Source organism: Myripristis murdjan, chromosome 19, assembly GCF_902150065.1.
Source record: "Myripristis murdjan chromosome 19, fMyrMur1.1, whole genome shotgun sequence".
Taxonomy (NCBI): Eukaryota; Metazoa; Chordata; class Actinopteri; order Holocentriformes; family Holocentridae; genus Myripristis; species Myripristis murdjan.
Genome location: NC_043998.1, coordinates 17,234,283 through 17,257,147, shown reverse-complemented (window position 1 = coordinate 17,257,147; position 22,865 = coordinate 17,234,283). Strand labels below are relative to the sequence as shown.

The 22,865-nt window shown below is 42.7% G+C and overlaps 1 protein-coding gene across 2 annotated transcripts; it reads left to right on the top strand.

The window, feature by feature from the left end:
* The first annotated feature begins 1,320 nt into the window (after window positions 1-1,320).
* On the top strand, window positions 1,321-15,690 carry sap30bp (SAP30 binding protein). Of its 2 annotated transcripts, none has more exons than XM_030077554.1 (10): window positions 1,321-1,484; window positions 3,266-3,381; window positions 3,971-4,015; window positions 6,462-6,504; window positions 10,173-10,261; window positions 13,009-13,100; window positions 13,310-13,422; window positions 13,514-13,572; window positions 14,467-14,554; window positions 14,709-15,690. In XM_030077554.1, exons 1-10 carry the CDS (start codon window positions 1,382-1,384, stop codon window positions 14,888-14,890), a joined length of 930 nt encoding a protein of 309 aa, XP_029933414.1. In that variant the 5' UTR covers window positions 1,321-1,381; the 3' UTR covers window positions 14,891-15,690. The 2 variants fall into 2 exon arrangements, with proteins under 2 accessions (XP_029933414.1, XP_029933413.1); XM_030077553.1 differs by having other exon boundaries at window positions 1,322-1,484; window positions 3,263-3,381.
* Window positions 15,691-22,865: the final 7,175 nt, after the last annotated feature.

The window sequence follows — 22,865 nt, the reverse complement described above, 5'->3', positions numbered from 1 at the left end:
TAATTCCTTGTCTTTAGTCCTGTCTGTTTATGTCATCCGTCTGACCCCCTGTGCAGCACACCAGAGCCTCCAGCCTCCACAGGGTCACCCGAGGACTGGGTGGAGTGGTTCATCTATCGCCTGCATCACGAGCCATGGGCCCTGGGCGGTGTTGTGGTTTTGGGAGTGTTTGTGCTGGGAACTCTCTCTCTGGTTGTCTTCGCTCTGCTTTACGGATGCTGCTGCGCTCCAGAGGAGGGCAAGAAGACCAAGAAGAAGCAAAAGAATGGGGTGCTTTAAGATGGAAACGACCTCTATCTGCCGAATGGTGACGTGATGGGAACTTTCCCTTGTCCACTCTTGGGTCATTTTAGTGCAATTTGGACTTGCAGCATTTCGCTGTTATTTGCCAAAACCTTTGTAACATATCAATTTCTGAATTAAATTTTATTACTGAATATTCTTGTGCTGTTTTCCATTGCTGGATTTGCATCACTGGATTACTGCCACTTGCATGAGTGAGATCAATGCACCTGGATCAAACTTTTCCATCATTTCAGAGTCAAGCAGTTTAGCTTTTTTTGTCCTCATCAACATTATAATCCCCTTACGATAATACTTGCAGATCAGTCAAATGATCCTTTGAAGTCACATATGAAAATGTTGAGTACATGACTGAACACAGGAAATGTGAAAAGAACAACCAGGCTTCTTTTATCAGTCTCTTTTATCAGTCTTGTATCAATTTTTCTATTTGATACAAAACTTTTTTTAAAAAAAAAAATTCATAACAACATGCTTTATTAAACTGATTTTTTTTTAAGGCGAGACCTTCATCGTTAATATATTTTATACCAAAAAACAAGCATAATTTTCAAATCTCAAAAATATCTCTGCACATGACCACAAAGATGAGCTGTTTGCATGCACCATTTTCCCTCAAATTTAATAAAAACAAAAACAACTTCACATCAGTTATATTGTTTTTCATAAAAAAAAAGTGTATTCTTTTTTCTTTATTTCTTTCTTATTTACTCATTCATTTATTTGTGTAAATGTGAAGGATGCAGGAGACATTGTGAACATCTGCAAGCAAAACAGCAAATTCATCCAATTGCAAACAATTCTGAAGTTTTACAGCTAAACTTCTCTGACAATAGGACACGACTTATTCATTAAAATGACTTCCCATCGGATAGGTATTATTTACATTTAAAAAAAAAAAAAAAAAAACGCTGTGATACAAAAACAAACAAACAAACAAACAAAAAAATCCGCCTAAACCAGGGACGCATAAGTAAAACGGCCCAAACGAGTCGTTGAATCGACCTGGACTACATTTCCCAGCGCCACATTCGGCGATAACGTTTCCGTGACGTTTCCACTGTGCGACCATGCGCTTATGCTAGCAATGGCGAGCGGCAAAAAGAGTGTGCCACTTTCCTCTTTGGCAGATTATGGCGATGATTCTGAGCCCGACTCCGAGCCGGAATCAGAAGAAACAGGTCAGTAATGACAAATATAACAAGTTGGTTTGTTTTACAGGAGGCCAAAATGGCTGAAATCCTGTTTACCGTAGGGGAAAATGTTCCGGCGCAACTTCACAGTGTTAGCTAGGGTTAGCTTGTTGCTAGAGGAACAGTGTGTTCATTTGTTAAAGTTTCTGGAGAAAATGGACTTTTGAAAGTTGGACCGGGTTCATTTCAAGAGGTTACATTTAATTTTTGTCTGTGTTTAGTGGGTTTTGTCAGTCGTGTCCAGTTAAGACGCTTTCGGTATGAGATGAGACTGTGCAGTGTAAATATAGGTAGGCTAAAATCATAAAATGCCATGTTGTTGAATGGAGAATACGCCAAAGTGCATTCAAAATTTTGGCAATTTAATGTTGTTATTATTACAGGCAAATGTACACAGCTCATGGTATGTGATTTAAGACATTTATGAAATTACTAGCCTCCACACTTTGTTTCGGCATACATTCAGCCCCCAAGCAGCATTGCTAAAATGTGCTTAGCCACCTCATATTTTCATTTCCTGATGTGATACTATCACGATATCTGGGTGCCAATTCCATATATACACTACTCACAAAAAGTTAGGGATATTTGGCTTTTGGGTGAAATTTATGGAAAATGTAAAAAGTTCACGCTACAGTGATATTATATCATGAAAGTAGGGCATTTAAGTAGAAGCATACACTGGTGATTTCCTCATCTCAAACAATTCCTTGAAACAAAAGCCAACAACAGTGGTGGATATACCACAACAAAAAATGTCAGTGTCAATAACTTGTCATGTGCCCTTGAGCATCAATTCCAGCTTGACAACGACGTCTCATGCTGTTCACAAGTCGACTTATTGTCTGCTGAGGCATGGCATCCCACTCTTCTTGAAGGGCGGCCCTCAGGACATTGAGGTTCTGGGGTACAGAGCTCCGAGCCTCTACACGGCGACTCAGCTGATCCCATAGGTTTTCTATGGGATTCAGGTCTGAGAAAGAGCAAGCCACTCCATTTGAGGTACCCCAGTCTCCAGCAGGCGTTCCCTAATGATACGACCTCGATGAGCTGGAGCATCAAACACCTGATGTGAATTTTGCCGTTAAACTCCTTGTTAGAGAACAGCAACTTGTGCAAAAAGTACTGAAACACTGAACAGTTGGACATGTGCATTCAAAAGTTTACAGAAGGTCACATTAAGTTCACCTGTAAAGGTTAGAATGCATTTTAGGTTCATCCTGAAATTTCACCCGAAAGCCCAATATCCCTAACTTTTTGTGAGTAGTGTATAATGATTCTACAAGCATTGCAGTTTGATATCATGATTTATAGCGATATTACTTTTTCAGGTATCCTTTAGTTTGTGGTTGTCAAGTTTCATGAGGTTGTGATTATCCTAGAGGTCACGATAGGTCATTCTATACAGCAATGTCGAGTTTTAAAAAAATAGTCTCACTTCAGTCAAATGGCTGCTATGGGGGCGAACATCCTCACACATGAATCAAATGTGGCTCATTGAATTCACAAGAGTCTCAGCTTTCCAGTCAAAGCCGATTGATGCAGCTCCAAGACTGTTTAGGCCCCAGTCTGCACAAACACACCATTTTACAACAGGCCAAAAGAACACATTAGTATATTACTGAAAAGTTCAGTAATATAAAAATCAATTTAAAAAAATCATTTAAAAAAAGTTGATGGATTTTTTTTTCTCCCCACCCCTGCTAATCTGTCTAAGTGATCTGACTATGTGGTATTCCTTTCCTCTTTTCTCATCCGGCTCCCAGCAGGCCGTGGTGGAGGTCTGGTGTCAGCCGGCTACGGTGACGATGACTTGAGCCGAGTGGAGGACGCTGATGACAAGGGGTCTGGAGATGAGGACAGCGGGGAGAGTTCTCGAAACTCGGTCAGTACATGAGTTTGTCTCTTTCTGGGGTTCTCCTGTTTTAAAAAAACATCTCGAAAGACGCTAACTTGCTTCAGCTTTTATTTCTGTTGACCATGCCGCCGGCTTTCACTGCAACTCTGGGATTGTTAAAGACAGAGAGAGCAAAACATTGGGTGTGTTGTGAGTGAAAGTGCTGCTTACTTGCCCTTTGACATGTTGATGAATGGATGGGATGTGCACCGTATTATGAGGCTTAAATTGAGTTTGGAGAGAAGGGAGGATGCTGGGGAGTGAAAGGACGCAAGAATATGGCATCACCAGTGCCTTTACAAGTTCTGACAGTGGCTGCAGTTGAGCTCAGAATTGTTTTTGTAATGGTTGTGTCATCACCAAACACACTGACTTAATGTGGGTGTAGCACAGATCCTCACACCGGTATTTGTTTGTATTGGTGTTTGGTGACTGAGAATTTGATATAATGGTATAAATAGTAGGTTGTTGGGTGCTGGTTGTATCTCAGTGTCATCTGCTCTTTTTGGTTCCCCTTCCCATTTTCAACCACTCTTGACACCTGTAGTGTTAACCTTCTGCATTTTTGTTTTTATAGGAAATGGACGAATCTGACGAGGGGAGGGACGCAGATGATGTTAAGGTATTTGAACACTCCCCCCGCTGTTTGAAACAGTTTGGACTTGGGGAAAGGATCTGGCCTTACTGTTTTGTGGCGGATTGATTTGCCATGTGCTCGTTCCATGTTTTGTGACTAACCAAATGCCAAGGAAAGAAGATTTAAAAACATGTAGCTTCTTGTTCGCTGGCACTGTGAAAGCTGTCATTACATGCTATGGAAAAATATTTTCACTAGGTGGTGCTGTGGATTTAGTTATGTGCGGCGAATGTGCAACGTGCTCAGGAGTCACTTTCTGTGTGAGTACAAATGGACAGTAACTCCCACCTTGAAGTGTGGACCTGCTTGGATTTGCTTGAGTGATGCGGCTCTATTTTTGAAAAGCCTATTCTAAAGGGAAAAGCTTAACCAACCGTGTTGCAGATTATAGTACACTGTTGGGACCTGCCGGGTTGTGCCATACTAACACCCACCCTGAGTGTGTGTGTGTGTGTGTGTGCATGTGTTGGAATGCTGTGCGAACTGGACAGAGTGCCAGCTTCCTGCTGTGCTGATTGGTACAGGTCACTGAGGTGAGAGTGAGTCACAGCTCAAACAAGCAGAAACAATACAAGCGAGAGGATGTCTGGACTATCACAGTCTTAGTTTTACAGTCTTAGATCTCCATTATTTACGCTCCTTATCGTTTAGCTGGTCCAAATCTAACAAAGACTTTCATCTGCTCCATGACAATAAATTGGCAGCTGGAGATAACATAGCTGGCAAGGCAGTAACCCCATGATGTGGTATTCTACTGGTCATAATTTTTCCACTAATATTTTGAACATTATCAACATTATAGGGGACCTAATTTTCCAGTAAACTGATGGAAACAGTGTAGTCTATTGTCTATGTTGAGTGGTGATATAAGATAATTATACAGTTTATTTATTTATTTATTGTTTATCTCTGCCCTAACAGCTTGGCCAGTGCTGTGTTGTTGCCTGCAGCAGCAGTGGTCCGTGACGTTTAGCCTCATATCGACTGTTTGGGTTCACAAGCAGCTGGTGCCAGAGGCCTTTCATTAGTTGAATGTTTTTACCAGCTCCTGCTCCGTCCTCCCAAGCTGAGCTATTGCCTGTAGCAGACATCAACTGTTGACCCTGAATGTCAGGTGCCAATTGCTATTCTGCCCACGGAGGCAGATCTGTTTCTGTATTGATCTGATTCAGTTTAATTGATAAGAAGGGCCGGTCTCCGCAGTGGTCGGGCCTGATCTAGCTGGAGTGATTGAATGCTTAACAGATCTTTGAAATGTTGCCACAGCCATTTGCTAGACTGTATTGAGTAACGGCTTTGGTTGCACAAGTGGAATTTACTGTTAGCTTTCTCAGTGTTTTTTTTTTTTTTTTGTGTTTAGCTATTTGAGTCTGTTGAATTCAGCTTTGGCATTTTGTTTTAGTTTACGGACGTGGAATTGTCTTGCTGGGTTGTAGGCACAGTTGTATGGTGCAGTTTCAAGTCTACACACAAGCAGGCATCTCTAAAATATTCATTTTTTTGGATACAGTGGGCTTGCTAAAATGTGAGTAGGGAAACCATTCACCAGGAAAAGTTGCGTTCACCCATATTTCCACTCACACATGCTCTTGTTAAGTGTCCTTGAGCAAGACGCTGAACCTCCACCTGCTCCACGGTGCTGTTCTGAAACTGACCTCTGACCTCCTTGTGGTAAACTTTCAGAGATCAGTGATTATTGTTATTATGATTTACTAGTCCTGTCTCAAGCATTAGGTTCCATTAATTTTTTGGCAGGATGCGTGCCAGTTTCCTTGTCTCTACCCCCGCACTACTCTCCTCATTCTACGTGGTTTGGCCCGCTGCAGGACATTACTTTGATGTGTCCGTGCAGTTGCTAGGTGACTGTGTGTGATGCCGTGCCAGTGAATAGGAGCACTGTTCCTTTGTGCTCAACCTGTGTTATGCCCACAGTGCTGGCGCAGCACGGGCCGTATTTTAGAGGCTCCACAAGACTCCTCCCCCTCCTCCGGCCAAGACGAGGCTTTCACTCCAAACTGCCTAGATTTACTATGCTGTTTTCATGTGGGTCTCACAAATAATTCTCCCCGCCAACTCCCGCTTTCTGCATTCTGTTTCATTAGCATTTCTGCCCTATCAGTTTTGAGCACACACGGAATGGGCTTTTGTTTCTGGCTCCGTTTTTTTTTTTTTTCCCTCATGGTCTGACTTGTTGTTTTGACACTTCACTTCACAAAGCTATGAATAATTTACTGTTATTCAATTTACTGTAATTAACAATACCCTGTTTATGAACATGGTGTTGTAATGGCTATCAGTGTTCATTTTTAAATAATGTACCTCTATCAAGGATTAACAAGTGGATTCTCCTGTCCAGAGGAGACTTATGTGTCCCAATTGTCTCTCTTTTTTTTCCCCCTTCTTCCCTTCTGTTTCCTCTTCTCTTGCACAGGAGATTTCAGAAGCCGAAAGAAAGGACCCCAATGAGCTAGTTGGTGAGTACACACACACACACACACACACACACATGCACACACTATGCTATAAAACAATGCCATGAAGTAGTATCCCTGGTTCAAATCCTAATCTCTGTGGTGCTAAGTCTGTACTGGGTAAGTATTGGACAAATGAATCAGTGACACAGATGCAGTTGAACTTTAATAGACTCTTTGTTTGTCGGCCACCTGCTGATTGACAGATGGTTTATAAAGGTATGACACAGGAAGCGGTCGGTGGTTTGTGATTCATAACTGACCTGTACAGGTGTGTGTGTGTGTGTGTGTGTGTGTGTGTGTGTGTGTGGTTGGAACACAGTGAGTGTCAAATCAGGCAGGATATGAGTGATTCAGGGAGTGGCGTTTTATACAGCGCTCTCTCAGTCCATAAACCTCTGGCTCTGAGGGTGCTCTGTCTGCTGGGGTTGTTATGTGGCCCTGCAGCCAGATGGAGAAGATCACACCCTTTTTTTTTTACGCAATACTCTATTTCTAGCATATCACTGGTAGAAAGTGAATGATACACACTGTATGATAATTTAGTTCAAGGAGAGAGGCTGGAGAGCCGATTCTGACAATGAGAATAATGTAACATTGTACTGATCCGTGTAGGGAAATTGTCTTTCTTCTTGCCCCCTCCACAGGGAGGTCATAGGTCAGGCTCAGCAGCTATTGCATATTTCAGGATTACATTCCAAAATTACATTTTCAGGTAAATTTGTTCTGATCAGAAATCAAAGAGAATTTTCCATCCTTGCATCCTGTTTTTATGAGCCTTGTGATCCTATAACCCATTAAACCAAGGAGCCTCCCTTTGGATTCTCTCCAGTCCGCTCCGTAGGAGATGTGACGAGCCCTGGGGAATGCTTGACGGCCTCGCTCCATGGACACTGACTGTTGCCAGCAGTGCCGCTTCCACTTTCCTTGTTTGTGGCAAAGTTATAAAAAGAAGGAAACAAAAAAGGGAAATCCACACAAGCCCTTTTTTTTTTTGTTTTCAAAACAGCAAACATCACCAGCAGAGTAGTCCAGTGGTGGAGTATGACTCACAGGCTGGGACTGGACACTTGACATTCCTGCAGTGGAGCTTGGCTCCTCTGGCCTGTCTGTCAGTAAATGTCACAGAGTCTGTGGCAGAAGGCCTCCCGTCAGCAGGCTGAAGACAGCTCTTTGTCCATTCACTAAAGGGGAGGACATTGTCTGTCTGTCCGAGGGACCCCCAGGGCACAGATTGTGACTGCTGTCTGTTTTTTAGGACAGATGGTCATTTTGAGGCAGAATATAAGCCTTTCTCTGTCTGTTTATTCCTCTCTCTCTGTGGCCTTCATGACATTCACTGCTGCTGTATGTGAAAATAATCTTCTACCCATTGGCCATGTATTTCCTACATTTTCATCCTTAGCCAAATTGCAAACAAATCTGTTATAGGCAATACACAGCACATATATTGTATTTATTTCTACCTCTTTTGTCACTGCAGAAGCTACAGTACAAAGTTTATTCAGCGTTTAATCCGCAGTTCCTTCGACAAGGCTGCAAATTACCAAGTGAATCTGCCATTGTCTCTCACGGGTTAGCAGGCTTCCATAATTCAAAGCCGCTGTCACAGCTGCTGTGTGTAATTGTGTCTGTACAGTATGCACATGTGTGTGTGTGTGCCTGTAACCAACTAATGAAACACTAAGCTCCCGCAAGCTGCCTATGACTCATCTGACTTGCCTGGTCAGGTTTTTTTTTATTGCCAGAGGCCACAGTATTTTTTTTAGTGCTCTCAGAATAGGATTTATAGACTAGTTATATGAATGAGTTTTGACTTGAGTGTGCCACTACATGACTATTTACATTCTGTTGTGTCAAATGTAAGTTTTTATGTGTGTGCGTGTTTGTACATGCATGTATGTATATGTGCATGTATGCCTGCGTGCTTAGCTGTACTTATATATCTAACCAGCCAGGGAAACGCCCTGCCCCTCCTTGCCCCCAGTGGTGTAGGTGTGTCACAGCACTGTCAGACATGGAGTGGGAGGGGGAGGTGGGCGATGGCACGGGCCTCTGAGCTCCTCCTCTTAATGATCCAGAGATTAGGGAGGCGTGACTGTATGCACACGTGAGTTTGTTGCCCCAAATGATCAGCACATCAAGGAAGAGTGTATGTTGTTGGAGGGAGAGACAGTAGGAAAGAGTCTGTCTACACAGACGGCGTCTTGTTTACACACAAATACTCAAAGGTCAGCACTGCTACAGTCCCACGGGCCAAGATCGCTCCATTGTTGAACAGCAGCATCTGTGCCAGAAGTAATACTATATGCTGCATACAGACACCTGATCCATCTGAATGAAAAGAAAAATCCACCTCGAAATACAGCTCAAAATTGGTGGTGATGGTGTATCTTATATTTCTAGTAGGGCTGAACTATGTGGTAAAGACATCATTTTGTGATGAATTTTACAGATATTGTGAAATGATTCAAAATTTTAGCAGGAATTATAAGTTTTGCTTTCTAATTCTCATTTTCACTAAAAAAAAAAAAAAAAAAAGCTATTAAAGAGACAAAGGTGTGACACCTCCCCCAGTGGAGTTTAATAGAAGAAAAAAATCATATGTAAAACATGAGTGGTAAATGTCAGTTTTTGGTGACAGTCTTTCAGAATCAAAGAGAAAAAGCTGTATGTGCTGTAACTGCTCGAAAGGCATTTTGGGAAATGTAGGAAATGACTAACTGAAGTGGAAGTAGACAAGACAAGTTGAGGGGAAAGAGGCTACACCAGAAAGTACCACACTGGTTCACTCAATTTCCTAGCACATGTTGAACGTCATAGATTGGTGATACATTATAATGTGAGAGCATCAGAGGGTGAGTTTCTCCTGAAATTTCTGTAATGAGTTGTGGAAGGCTAAAATACCCACAACGCCTCCGAAAATGATCTCTCCACGTTCAGTCAAGTTTTTACTTGTCGACAATCTGTACAGTATCACGGTGAGAACAGTCCTCTACATTCACACGCAGGCACACATACACTGCACACCTTGCGCCGCTTCGTCTGAGCATGACTGACATTGTTGAATAACTGTGAAGACACTGTGGCTGATTGGGATATAGAATGACACAGAAGAATGCCTGGCCCGTGGTCATAAAAAGCAGAGAGAGCGAATAGTAGAGCAAAGAGCGGAGAGAAAAAAGAAAACAAGGCAAGAGTCAAGAGGAGGGGAAGGGAGCCTCCCTTCTCCTTACAAGCCCCAACAACAGCCACTCCCTGCCCGGGAGGGGCACTTCCAGGCTTCATACCGTACTAACCCAGTCAAACCCACTGGCACACACTCAAGGTTATGATGAACACCATAAATCCCAGGAATTCACCAAAGATGTTTATCCACCACACGCTGAACCTTCTCATCATTAATTGTTTTATTTGTTTTTTCCCTGTTCACGTCTCCATCCCGTCTCTCTCCTTATTCGTCATGAACCCAATCTCAAGTGGTTTTATGACTCAGAGGTTAAAGAATATAAGATAAAAAGTTAAAATGGTTGTTGTGTTGTAGCTCTGTGTCATTTGTTGCAGACATAGGAGTTCTACATGTTTTGCAGTGATATAAGACAGACCAAAGGAAGAAAGCTGTTTATGTGAACACTTAAACACACGTATGTTCCTGTTTCTCTTCTTCCCAGCTCTTTTCTCAGAAAAGGTGAGGAACATGTCACCCGATGAGATCAGGATCCCCCCTGAGCCCCCTGGACGCTGTTCTAGCCACTTACAGGTACACACTGATTCATCATGTCATGCCAAAAGTCACGTTTTTCCGCACCTTTTTTTTTTTTTATCACCAATGAGACCACAATTATTTCTGCTCATCAGACCAGAGGTTTTGTTTTTTGACAACAGTTTTCATGCTACCATCTCTGAACAACAAAAGCAGACTACATAGTTCTCGTGTACTTGACGTAGAATGCGTTACTGTGGGTTTTGCGCAGTTTAAATGTCTTGGATAAACACTAGTTTCCAGGTAGTAAATTCTCCCCTTCTGACAGACAGAGACTTGTCACTGGCCCTGAAAAGATGATGTTGGGTTCCCTGCCAGACACGCAGTCTGTACTCGCCCTTTGGTGAACGTTCAAGAATTTAAGAATGTTCTAGAGCTGCTAAGAGCATGGCATTATGAAGACCAGACTAGGCATCTTTCTCTTGAGGCAGTTAATAGAACCTGTGCCTCACGCCATGCGCATACTTAGCAGCTTCACACAGCAGCCCTCGGGGGTTAGAAGTAAATTCTGGTGGCTGCTTAAATTCTGTGACTTGCCCCTTTAATTTAACCAGGCTTTCTCCACTGTGTCATCTTCTATCAGTTTAGTATCACCGCCTCTGTTTTCCACATAAGTGGCTTCTGTGCTTTTAGAGGCCTCAGCTGAAGAGAGGCCTGCCCTCCGAGGTGTTGAGGCAGGTCAGCAGGGAGTGTTGCAGGGCTGACTCAGTCACCGAGTGAACAGCTCAGCGCTTCACAAGTTCCCCTGCTGGGCTAGTGCTCGCCTGTCTCAGATGAACAAGTGATGATTCACCAGTACAGCCTGGATATCCCTTCCCCCAGGACACACACAGGAGCAGGAGAGATAATGATGGAGCAGTTTAATCAGATTTCAGGATTCTTGCGTTCCTCCTGATGGGCTTTTGTCGTTTCAACATTGCTGGAATCGATCCAGTTCACGAGAACTCACACCCATCATGAACAACAAATTCCTTTTGGCAGTCATGCCCAGACCATAGATTGAAATCAAGTTCCCTTGATAACTTTGTTGAGCCCAGACCTTTCCCTGAACCTCATGTTGGGATACACCACACCTTTTAAAATCCTAACAAATTATGAGAAGGCTAGACACTTGATTATATATCTGTGATGCCTAACAAGTTATTGTAGAAGCCAAATCCAGCCAAATACCAGAATTTTGGTAAAAATCAGCAATTCTCAGTACCATGGAGAAAACTATATCCCATATACCTAAGTATAAATTTGTGTAATGTAATAGTTATTAACAATGAATATGGTTGGCTCGTTTGGATACGTTTTCCTCTCTTTGTCTGGAAGATGTGAAACCACCGTTTGCTCACTGGCTTTTACTCGTTTACAGAGCCTTCTCCACCTGCCTCAAAGGCAAAATACTTCCATAAGTGGCTTTTTTAAATTGCTCTTTCCAAAAGTTTTTTTTTTTTTTTGTTAGTTTGTGGGTTTGGAGGAGCAGCAGGAGTTCCAGTTACCATCTTTGTTGTTTGTCCATGTTTACTGTGCTCTCACGTGCTCTTGTTTTGGTATATTACTGCATAAAATCTAGTACTGCTGGGTTTCTTGAAGTTTGGTCTCGACGTGGCATCGGTAGTATCAGTTCTTGTGTCATCCCTATTAGAAACCTTAACATGTTAAGAGTCTCAAAGGGCATTACAGGCTCCCACTTCGTAGTAAACAACAAGAAGACCACTGAGCTAAACCCCCAAAAACCCACAAGTCAATCGGGCAAAAATGGAAGAAATCACAGGAGGGACCAGAGAGAGAGGGAGAGGGAAGCCCCTTCCAAGCCAACCAGGAGTGCAGTGTGTGCCAAGAGGGCAAATATTAGCTCAAATCAAATGTGAGATCACACTTAACAGCTGAAAGACGAGGGATCACACGCTATTCGACTTGTCACTTGCACCTGAACTGAACTGAACAGAGCAGACTCACTGGAAAACATGACCTCTCGGTGAGGTACGAGACACCGGTAACAAAACGGTTACGATGTCTCTTGGAGTTTACGTCACACAGGCACCCATGTTCCTGCCACGATTCACATAACTTTTCTTTTGTTTCTGTTGTCTAATGCACCTGAAGATTGCTCTATTCTTTTCTTTTGATTATATACTTTATCTGTTTCCATTATTTATTTTTTCTCATTCTCAGTTTTCTTCAGCTATCGACGGGATCTCCTCACATTAGCGTTGATGAGTTTACACGGCGTGATTATGTCCAGATTCTGCTTTTGTTATAATCCTGCGGCTCAGGCTCATGTGAAATTAGACTGGGAGGGAAGAGATTAGCGCCCGTATCCTGGTGTAACCCAAGATTCAGAAAGAGATCTGTACAGTTGCTCTCATAATATCCTCTTATTTTGAGCAGCATTCCCTTCCTCCATCTTGCTCCCTGTAGGCTCTAATTTATCATCGTGGATTCCCTGGCTCCAGTTGACAGTCGCTGCTCTTGCCAGCTCCTTGTGGCTTTGTTGAGCCTGGTTGTCAAAATTTTCCCAGAGGTATCAGAAACTGCGCGCTTACAATGGCTCCATTCACGCCGGCCTTTACTTGAGCATATATATAGGTTGTGTTTATCCGAAGACACGGACAGCGGGCCCTGCCAACTTCAGCTCCCAAGTTGCTCGTTAGCTCTACCTCAGTGTGGAGGAAGCAAACCCATTCATCTCCTTACACTGTGAGGTGACCCGCTGTCTGACCGCATCCCTCATCGATCTGTTTGTTTTGTAACAGGAGAAGATCTACAAGCTGTACGAGAGGAAGCTCCATGGAGATTTTGACACAAACAGCCACATCCAGAAAAAGAAAGAGTTCAGAAATCCAAGGTATGCGGTGAAGCCGAAAAATGCATCCAGACCAGCAGCCCAAATGCAAGAATTGTCATTCACACACAACACCAAGCATTTTTGAGGTTTACGCTGTACACACATGCCCATTAATTTTCTCAGATTAACGGCAGATGTCTCCAGCTGCACTGTTAGGTTTTTGCTGATGTCATTTGTTGACTTTGGTTTGTTTTTTCTCTACCTTTCAGTATTTATGAGAAGCTCATTCAGTTCTGTGGAATAGACGAACTGGGAACTAACTACCCAAAGGACATGTTTGATCCTCACGGCTGGTCGGAAGACTCTTATTATGAAGCTTTAGGTCAGTTGTCTGCTCTGTGTTATCCTCACATTGGTGCAGATGTGTGTTTGGTGACAGCTCAACACTCATTTATACCTCTCACCCTCTGCAGCCAAAGCCCAGAAAGTGGAGATGGACAAACTGGAGAAAGCCAAGAAAGAGCGGACCAAGGTGAGAACAACAGAACACACACACACACACACACACACACACAGTGGTCTTTTATCTCTGATAGACGAGTGGATTATTCTGCTGGTAATGGTCTTCTCTGTCTGCATCAAAGGCAAGTTTCCACCAGCTGCATTTCATTTCTCCTTCACATCCTCCAAATGCACACACACACACACACACACTTACATACACACACACGTACAAACATTGCCAAGTTCAGCCTTCATCACTGCTGTTCAAGCCCGGTTGAGTACAGCATGATAGGTGCCCATGTGTTTGTGCGCTGGGCGTGTTTGAATATGTGTGTGTTTGCACAACTTAAAGAAGCACACTCTGGCAGGGACCAGTGTGTACTTTAGGAAAAAATCTTTCTAAGTGAATAGAGTGCCAGCGCTTTGATTGAAGGTGCTAGGTGTGTCTTAGAGACATGGGAACAAAACAACATGATCCATGCTGCCGTCATCATCATCACCATCACCAGCAGCACCAGCAGCAGCATCATCCCAGCTGCTCTGCATAGACCTGAGTCCAGAAGCTTGACTTGAACGAACATGTTTGTCGCAGGAGTTTATTCTCACACATTGAAACGTGGTCGGGGTGCAGACTGTAGTAGCCTAGAGGTTAGAGAAACAAGATCTGGGCGGTTGGGAACGTGTGGGAGGGTGTGAATAACAACCTCCCTTCCCTCAACAGCTACTGTTGGTTGATGTGTTGCTGAGTAAGGCTCTGAGCCCCAGCTGCTCCCGTAGAAATGTTCACTGGCCAGCAGCAGAGGGCTGTAGTGGTGCCGGGCAGCGGTATAAAGCCATTCTGAAGGTTAAATGCAGTTGTGCTTCGGTCATTATCAAGAAAAACAAAGCATAATAATATTCTGTGTTTTCTGGCCTTCTCCAGATCGAGTTTGTGACGGGCACCAAGAAGGGCACCAACCCCTCCAGCACAGCAGCTTCCACCACCAGCACCACCACCACCACAGCCACAGGTGAAGACTCATGATCAGAGTTTAGATGGGATGGCCAAAACACATGAAAAGTAGGGCCTCAGGGAAGCGTAGCACCATGCACTTTGATTGAGTTCAGTGTCCTGAGAATCACTTTGTCTGCTGCTCACTCCTCCCCTGTGTTTACCCTCATCAGCAGAGGCCCAGAAGAGGAAAAGTAAGTGGGACTCGGCGGTCCCCGTGACCCTGGCCCAGCCTGCCCTCCTCACCACCACAGCAACCCTGCCAGGGGTCGTCTCCGTGACAACCACCGCCAGCGGCACCAAGACCACCGTTATCTCCGCGGTGGGCACCATCCTAAAGAAGGCAAAGCAATGAACTGAAGGACTGCACAGGGAAGAGAGTGTGTGTGTGTGTGTGTGTGTGTGTCAGTGAATGAATGAGAGAGTGACTGAGGAGCAGCTATAAGACCTGTGTGTGATTCTGTGTTCATTATAAATGTCAAAAGCTGGTGAGGGAGCCACAGGGAGGGTGGCTGATCGGATGGGCAATGTACATTTTTATAATCAACCTTCAGTCGCCCTCTGCTACACAAAGACTGCTCCAAAGACCTGCTGCCTTCGAACTCTGGGATTGTATCTGCACCGTTGCATCACGGAGCCGCGTCCAGTGTGATGAACATACTCGCGGACCCCTCTGAAAATTCTTCATCAGTGACAATTGTTTACAGACTAAGCAAATCGTGATGCATGCAGATGTCATGTTTTATGAAGCGGGACTTTGAACACATCGTCTGGCTAAGTGGGAATCAACTCTGGCCACCTCTTGCCCACAGCTCCACAATCGGCTTCTGTTGAAGCTATGCATTTGTCTGACCTGCATTTTAGTTGTCTCTTTTTATATGTTAGCAACAGTTGTTAGAGTGAAACTGTTGAGGTGATAGGGAATAAGAGCCCATTGTTGGTTGAATGACTAGAAAGGCCCCAAACTGTTGTTATGGTGCAGTATTTTCACGGCTCTTACAGCAAATATGATATGTGATAGCTGGACATGTGCAATTTGTTTCAGCTTTCATTGTTTTCTTTGTTTTTCCAATGGTTCATCGAAAGACATTTTTTTTTACACTTCTACATATATCACTGATAAATAAATGAATTGGATGCTGCCTTTTCAGTAGAGTTCTTGACTGTTTTTTTGTAATTTCCACATTGCGATCATCTCAGGGGTGCTACGTCTACTGAGAAAATATAATGTATGTCCAGGGAATCTGAGAAAGATTGGCATCCAGTCAACCATTCGTCCCAGATGGCAACTGACATGCTTTGTGGAAAAAGAACATTTTATAGTTTCTTTCTCTGTTCTCTTATGGCTGCCTTGAACAAGGTTTTGCACCTCTGTGTTTTACCATGGAAATGAAAGGACACTCCTCTTTTATTGGGAACAAGCTCTATTGAGTGCAGGCACTGGCCTGAATCCTGACAGAGTCTCTGGCTCTCTGACACCCACTCACATACAACTCCCGTTCTTCTCTCAGGGAGCGCATGTGTGTTCCAGGTGAACTTGTGATTTACGTTCTTCTTCACAACAATCTCACATCTGACTTCTATCCAGAGAAGCACCAGGGGTTGGACTTCAGAAGCACCGCTCGGGGTCAAAGTTTAGTCTGAGTAGGTCCAAACTCACCGCTGCTCGTGGTTTCCATGGAACAATCACTCGAAGGACTCAGCTTCTTTTTTGAAGCTGTAGGACAAAGGAATGTAGAAACTCAATACTGCAAGATGAACAATGAAGAGCTGATTTTATCAAAGCCAACGAGTCAAATTTCACACCAATATCATTGTGCTAAAGCTATACGGGCGAGTATACTCCTGTACACAGCTTATCATATATCAGTGAGGTTGCCGTGGTTTGAATGCTAATTTCCAGTGGTTGTAGACGGTTCAGACAGATTATGCACACTGGTTGCTTTTGAGAAAGCATGTCAACTGTGAGGGAAGAATTCTGCAGGAGTCAAAGGTAATTGATGTTGAGAAACTACCAGAACTGTTTGGATTACGTTGTGTGTGCCCTGGAGGGAAAGCTACTGTATGTGTGCCTATACCTGGATATAAAGCGAGGGGAGGCACCAGCGGGCCATTTTGAAGATGGTTACAGCAACTGACAGCAATCAACCTGAGTAAGCCAGAGCCTAAAAATAGGCATGCAGTCTTTGCAACACATTGGCCACAATAAAAAAAAAAAAAAAAAGCATCAGCTTAAATGGGAGATTATTGTCCAGTCAGATTTTTGGTTTTAGCCAAATTGAAATGACCTAGAAACTGTGGCTGAACTTGCGATATAACTTGAAGACCAGGGTTAAAAAGGGACTAAAATACGAATTTTCCAATTCAGCCAAAGCGTTGGACAGTAACATAACCTTTAATATCAGTTTGTAAGGTTGGATAAAACATTTTATTTGCTCAGGTAAACACAGGACACAGGCAAAGATATTACAATTCATGTCAAAGTTGGCTGTAAATAGTGGTAAATGTACTATTTCCTTTGATGTTGTATTTTTTTTTTTTTTTTTTTAATATTACTTATCCCCAAATATATTTCTATTGATATAGTCGGTGTATAAAAGTTGCCATGCCTAACAAGCTATAACATGGATACAACCCCAGTCTGGTGTAACTTTTAGTAATTCAAGTAACTTTCATTAATACATTTCCATAAAGTAGGTTTTCTCTTAAAATATGGTAAATTGATAAGCTAAAATGATCAAAACTCCACTGGGAGGCTTTTATTGTTGCTGATCAAGGTCAGTAGCTCCTGTTTTGCATGTAAATCAAATAGAGTTTTATTTATTTATTTATTTACTTTTTATCATAAGTCTATACAGAAAGTAATTTAATATCAATTCCTTCCTAATATTTAATTCCTTCTTATTTTTTAATTTATTGATTTGTATCTTTTATTCATTCACTTATTTTTAATTTTATGTATTCTTATTTGATTTATTTTTGTTTATTTGTTTATTTACTTAGAGACTGATGATCTCTAAGTAAATAAGGCTAAGGTTCCTAGTGATGGCCCAGTGAGCCGTGGGTATGATGCTGCCTGGAAATATCGATTGTGTCATTTCACAAGCTTCGAAATTCTGTCTAATCACGAACCACATTTGCTCACAGCAATTTGCCAGGTGAGCAGTTTTCCGCGTCCTCCTCCTTGTGTTTCAACATGCCAGACTTCGCAGAGCCCGGAATGCAAACACTGTACAGGCAAGAACATCAGGCCTTCTTCAAGACATCTGGCTGACATGTTTTTTTTTTGTTTTTTTTGTTGTTGTGAGCGTCGCTCTGAAAAACCAGCAGCTTCCATCAGGTTACACTGAGGATCTGTAAACGGTGCTTGCACATAATTCTTTGTTTGTTTCTCTGAGCTCTGATGACTGAGCAGATTAACCTCACTGCACCACACAGACTGTTTTATAGCAACCGGTAACTCCTCTGACATAAACTGAACTCAATCATAATTGGTTTAATTAGCCAAGTACATTCACCCATTCCTGGAATCTGCCTTTCTCCTATAGATCATATGAAATACAAAATGATAACATGACAGTAAAACAGAAGTTTAGGGAAATGGTTTCTTCCATGCAAGACACATGATAGGACTGACGGATTGCAGTGATAAGAAACGGGTGTGTGTTTTGACTTTTTCATTTTCAGTTTGGCTACGTGCATGCTTTATTTCCAAATGTCAAAGCTGCACATACCTCGGTCCAGATCTAGTCCACAGTTATCTGCACAATTCAAGATGATGGGCCTGATTATTCAAGTGCTTATAAATCCTCCACTGCCTTCTTCACTCTCACCCTCAGTCTAACAACAATAACAATATAGTCTAATAATAGATTGTAGTGGGATGCTATACAAATAGACCTCCCACATACCGCTACAGGTCCCTTAGCGCATAGAAACAGCATAAGGTTAGATAAGGTGACTATAATTCACTATTGACTTGCACTGACATATCCTATTCCTCTAAGCATATTATAGTGATTACGAGTTAGGGTGCACACTTTACACATACAGAGTTGAGATGAACGTGTGTGTGTTGGCACTTTGCAGGTAAGGCAGGAGACACACCTAATATGCAATTTGCGGCTGAACAAGCTCAAACCTTTCCCTCAGCAAACCCTCATTTCCATGCCATTTGCTATCGTCACACAGATTTGATTCATCAATTGCTGTTTGTGAAAATGATAGGTGCTGAAGCTGATATCAGAATTGCAAAACTCAGCTGACCTAGCCCATAATATTTGTGTAACATTCCCAGGGTTGTGGTGGTAGCTGATGAGGTGGGTCTGCTGTTCAGTAGAGGGGAAGATCACTGGAGAGGAAGCGGCTCCAGACTGGGGGAGACCAGGAACAGTTGAAACACTTTTATTGATTTTACCAATGAATCAAAAATGATTTACCCTGGAATAGTCACTTTGCTATACCATAAACTTCAATGTGTCAGCTACTGAAATGATGTATTTAAGTCAGTGTATGAAATACGTTCGATTTGCAAAAGTAATTTAAAAACAGTCACTCCACCATTACAATCGTCCCTTTAAAAATAATAATAATGATAATAATAGCCTTTTTTTAATATTACATGACAAAAAAAAAAGAGAGGAAGTCATCAAATTATATTGCAGGAATCAGAATCAGAAATACTTAAGTGGCATTATGTGCATTAAGTCTATATATGTGCATTAATCCTACAAAATATTACAAGAAGAAAAAATAATTTAATGGGTAGAACACACCTCTGTTTATGAATATATGAATGAATCTATTTATTATAGTATGATTGACACTATTTTTAACACTTAAAGGAGCCTGGAGTCTAGGCTGTTTCTGACTGGGATTACTTTTACATATGTTTATGCTGTTATTTTGGCCATTTTTAATAGAAACATCTACACTAGCCCCCCCTTAAAAACACTAGGTCCACCTAACTCTTTTGTCATGATTCTGATAATACTTGTTTGGATTCCTGGACATTTGATCTTGGGACAGAAACTATATCCAAAAACTATATTTGATTTAAAAAAAAAAATAATAATAAATTACATTTTTAACTTGAAAAAACTCTTTTGCCAGTGACTTTCTGTAAGGAGTTTCAAATGTAGCTCCATTATTTTAAGAAAAAAGAGAATCTAAGTAAGCATGTGCAGAGTGTACTCACTCAAACAGCCTGTTTTTGACCGGAGGAATTCATCCACCCTGTTACAGCTGTACCTGCTCTCCCCTTCTCCTCTAGATATGGAAATGACATTTTGGCTGATGTGTGTGTATGTGTGTGTACTGCAAATTGTACACCTGCATTTACCCTCCACTACACCACTGAATATTCCTGTTGGGACCAACTGAAGGTTTATCCTCGGCCACCTTTTTGGTATTTTTCCTCCTGTCTCTATAATATTCATATCATATCCCTAAATGGGTGTGTTTGTGTTGCTTTATAATCAGTTTGTGGTGTTTTTTTGTTTTTTTAATCTCCTGTGTCTCCTCACTAGTACATTCCTATGACTCGACCTGTTGTATGCCTGACGCCCAGTAGTTTCAGTACATGTTTGTTTGCATCATGATTTCCATATATTCCTATATAATATTATAGGTAGCCTACTTCGTAGATTTGCATTGTTTTGATCTTTAAATCCCTCTAAAAAAAAAGATAATTGGATCACTTTAGTGTTGTTTGAACAGTGGTTATGCTCACATTTCTCACATTTTCATACGTAAACCCTCTCTGTGAATCCCCACAGCAAACTTTGACTGTGCAGTGAATCTCTGGGCGATGGCCGCTGCACTTGAGTCTCCATCTCAGAAGCAGATTTATGGGTGACCAAAAAAAAAAAAAAAAAAGAAAAAGAAAAAGAAAAAAAATAGGCGAGGGACGCCATTATAAGCGCTGAATGAACGCACTGATCCAAGAGCGCAGCTTTTGTCATGTAAATTGGCGAGGAGTTTGGCACAGGCTGGAGCCGGTCCGGAGTGCGCAAAGGAGAGCCGCAAGTGGAGGCGTTTGTGTCGGGCATTCACCCCGCACAACGCAAACTTTTCTTTTCCTAGATTATTATTTTTGGCAAGTAGTCCGCTTGGGAAATGTAGCTCTGTCTTTGAATCGCCTGATGAATCCAGCTGACCCACGCAAGCATCTGCTTCAGAGTAAGTAACCCTGCCGCCGCATAAATTGCATGGTGAAAAGTTGGCTATACAACTAGATGGGAGTCTTGTTACAATGGATGGTTGTTATTCAAGCATAAAATGTCCTGTTGCTGTAAAAAAAAAAAAAAAAAAGTGGGGTTCCTGGGAGTTGCCCACCTCCAGGGATCCTTGAGGAGGGTTCCAGGTGGTCCACCAGCAAAGTGCAGAACAATCTGTGACCAATATTTCTCCCACTGAACAGTTGGAGAAAATATTAGGCTGATTTGTTCACAATATAATTTGGTTGTCCTTGACATGGAAAAGTTTGGGAACATGCTCTATAGACTGCCTGTTGATAGGATTATGGATTATCTCCACCTCTGGAAATGCAGATGTGGTGCAAAGCAAACACCTTCCCATTAACCTGCGTTGCATAAGACATAATCCATCCTCATGTTGAGTCAAAGCTCACAATCAGCAGTAAAAGTGCTTTTCTTTCACTCTTGCACCCCTTGTACACATTACCAGAAGGTGGTAGGTGAGCCACACCCTTTCAGTCTCTCTTTGTAAATGTGAGTGGGCTGTTTTGACTGGCATCACTGCCAAAGTGTCAGCCAAGAAGGGAGGAGAGGTGGGGGGGAAGAGATGTTTTTGCAACAGTTCTGTTCCCCTTGAGAGAGTTAAAGCATTGTGTCAAACCAGAATCGGTTGCTAGGAGCATGACTGTATGCGTCCCTATTCAGAGTGCCCAGTGTGGTATGTACAGTGGGGAGGAAAAGACCCGTCTCACCTCTGAGTCATGTTAACTCCTTCAATTCCAGACTTGAGGTTCATTATGGGCACTGATGTGATGTAGGCATGAGTGGCCCCTGTAAAGGTGCATGACGGTGACTGAGGAGAGCATGTAACAGCTGGTCTGGTGAAGCCTTCAGGGAGCTCCCTTTCAAGAGCAGTGAACATGACAGTGTACCCTCGAGGATCAGTAAAGTATTTCTGATTCTGATGGCTGGGTATGTACAGACTGATCGTCTCAGCAGCCCTGTCTGGAAATCTGTGGAACACTCGATACATGTTATGCATTTGTTGCACACATAGAGCATTTTGATGTTAACATTTGGAGGCATTTAGCTGGTGTTCTTCATCCAAAGAAACCCACGAGTTCAGTGTCTTGCTCAACAACACTTTTCACAGGACTCATGGGTGCTGATCAGAACCAGAAGCAGTTTTATTTGCCAAGTTTGCACATACAAAAAAATTTAACTTGACGGGCTGCTCATGTAAACATAAGACAACAAGTACAAGACAAAGTGTAAGTAAGGATTTACAGTATACATTCAGGGAATACATTTCTTTTATGAGCAGTAAATTCAACAAAGTGATATATAAGTGGTATAGAAATAATAAAAACTTTCAGTATACACGTTTCTCCAAGGGAACCTGACTGATTACAGTGATGAGACTATGTTGGCTGTGGATCTATTGCGTATAGGACAGTCTCTTCTCTAATAACTGTGCCACCCTACTGCTGCCTGGTCGCAACTTTTAGTGCTTATAAAGCCCTTTATAAATGCACACACAAAAACAAGCAAACACATTGTGCAGTAGAGGTGAGTGCCAGAGAGAGGGCACTGTGCTGTGTTGGCATGATTGCCTGGGTCTGGTGCTTTGTGGTCCCTCTGCCCAGGAATGCACAGTCCCTGCCCACTGGTACACCTCCTCGGTCACAGCTGCATGCAGGGCTAAGGGAAGTGTCAGTGCCGTCAGTTCAATTCCATGAAACTGCGGCAGTGATGGCGTGTATGTCAAATATTTGACAAGCTGAAATTCCCCTGTAAGTATGAGTGCACATTTGTGTACACACAAAAGTCACAAAGCATTTCCCGTAGCCTCCAGGCAGCGTTCTGCTCTGTGCGCCACTCCCATCGGTGTTGGGTGAGAGCCATGGAGGGAGGGGCCTGGCTTGCCAGCCTCAAGCCCACACAGGTGAACTCCTGCTGGGGAGGAATGCATGCAGGGAGGGGGCCCTGGCACAAGGTGGGGAGCTTTTTAACTTTTGCCTGGGTGGGGAAGAGATAGAAGCACAGGAAGGGAGTTAACCCTCTTCGTCACAGCTACTCACCTGGGTAGGGAAGGGAGTGTGTGTGTGCACATGTGAGTGTGTGTGTGTGTGT

What these genes read in the sequence shown, in the direction of transcription:
- sap30bp (XM_030077553.1), top strand. Translation starts at nt 1,382, where the DNA reads ATGCTAGCAATGGCGAGCGGCAAAAAGAGTGTGCCACTTTCCTCTTTG. An exon ending in GCCGGAATCAGAAGAAACAG is followed by an intron (nt 1,485 to 3,262) that starts GTCAGTAATGAC and finishes TCCGGCTCCCAG; the next exon opens with CAGGCCGTGGTGGAGGTCTG. An exon ending in CCAAGAAAGAGCGGACCAAG is followed by an intron (nt 13,573 to 14,466) that starts GTGAGAACAACA and finishes GGCCTTCTCCAG; the next exon opens with ATCGAGTTTGTGACGGGCAC.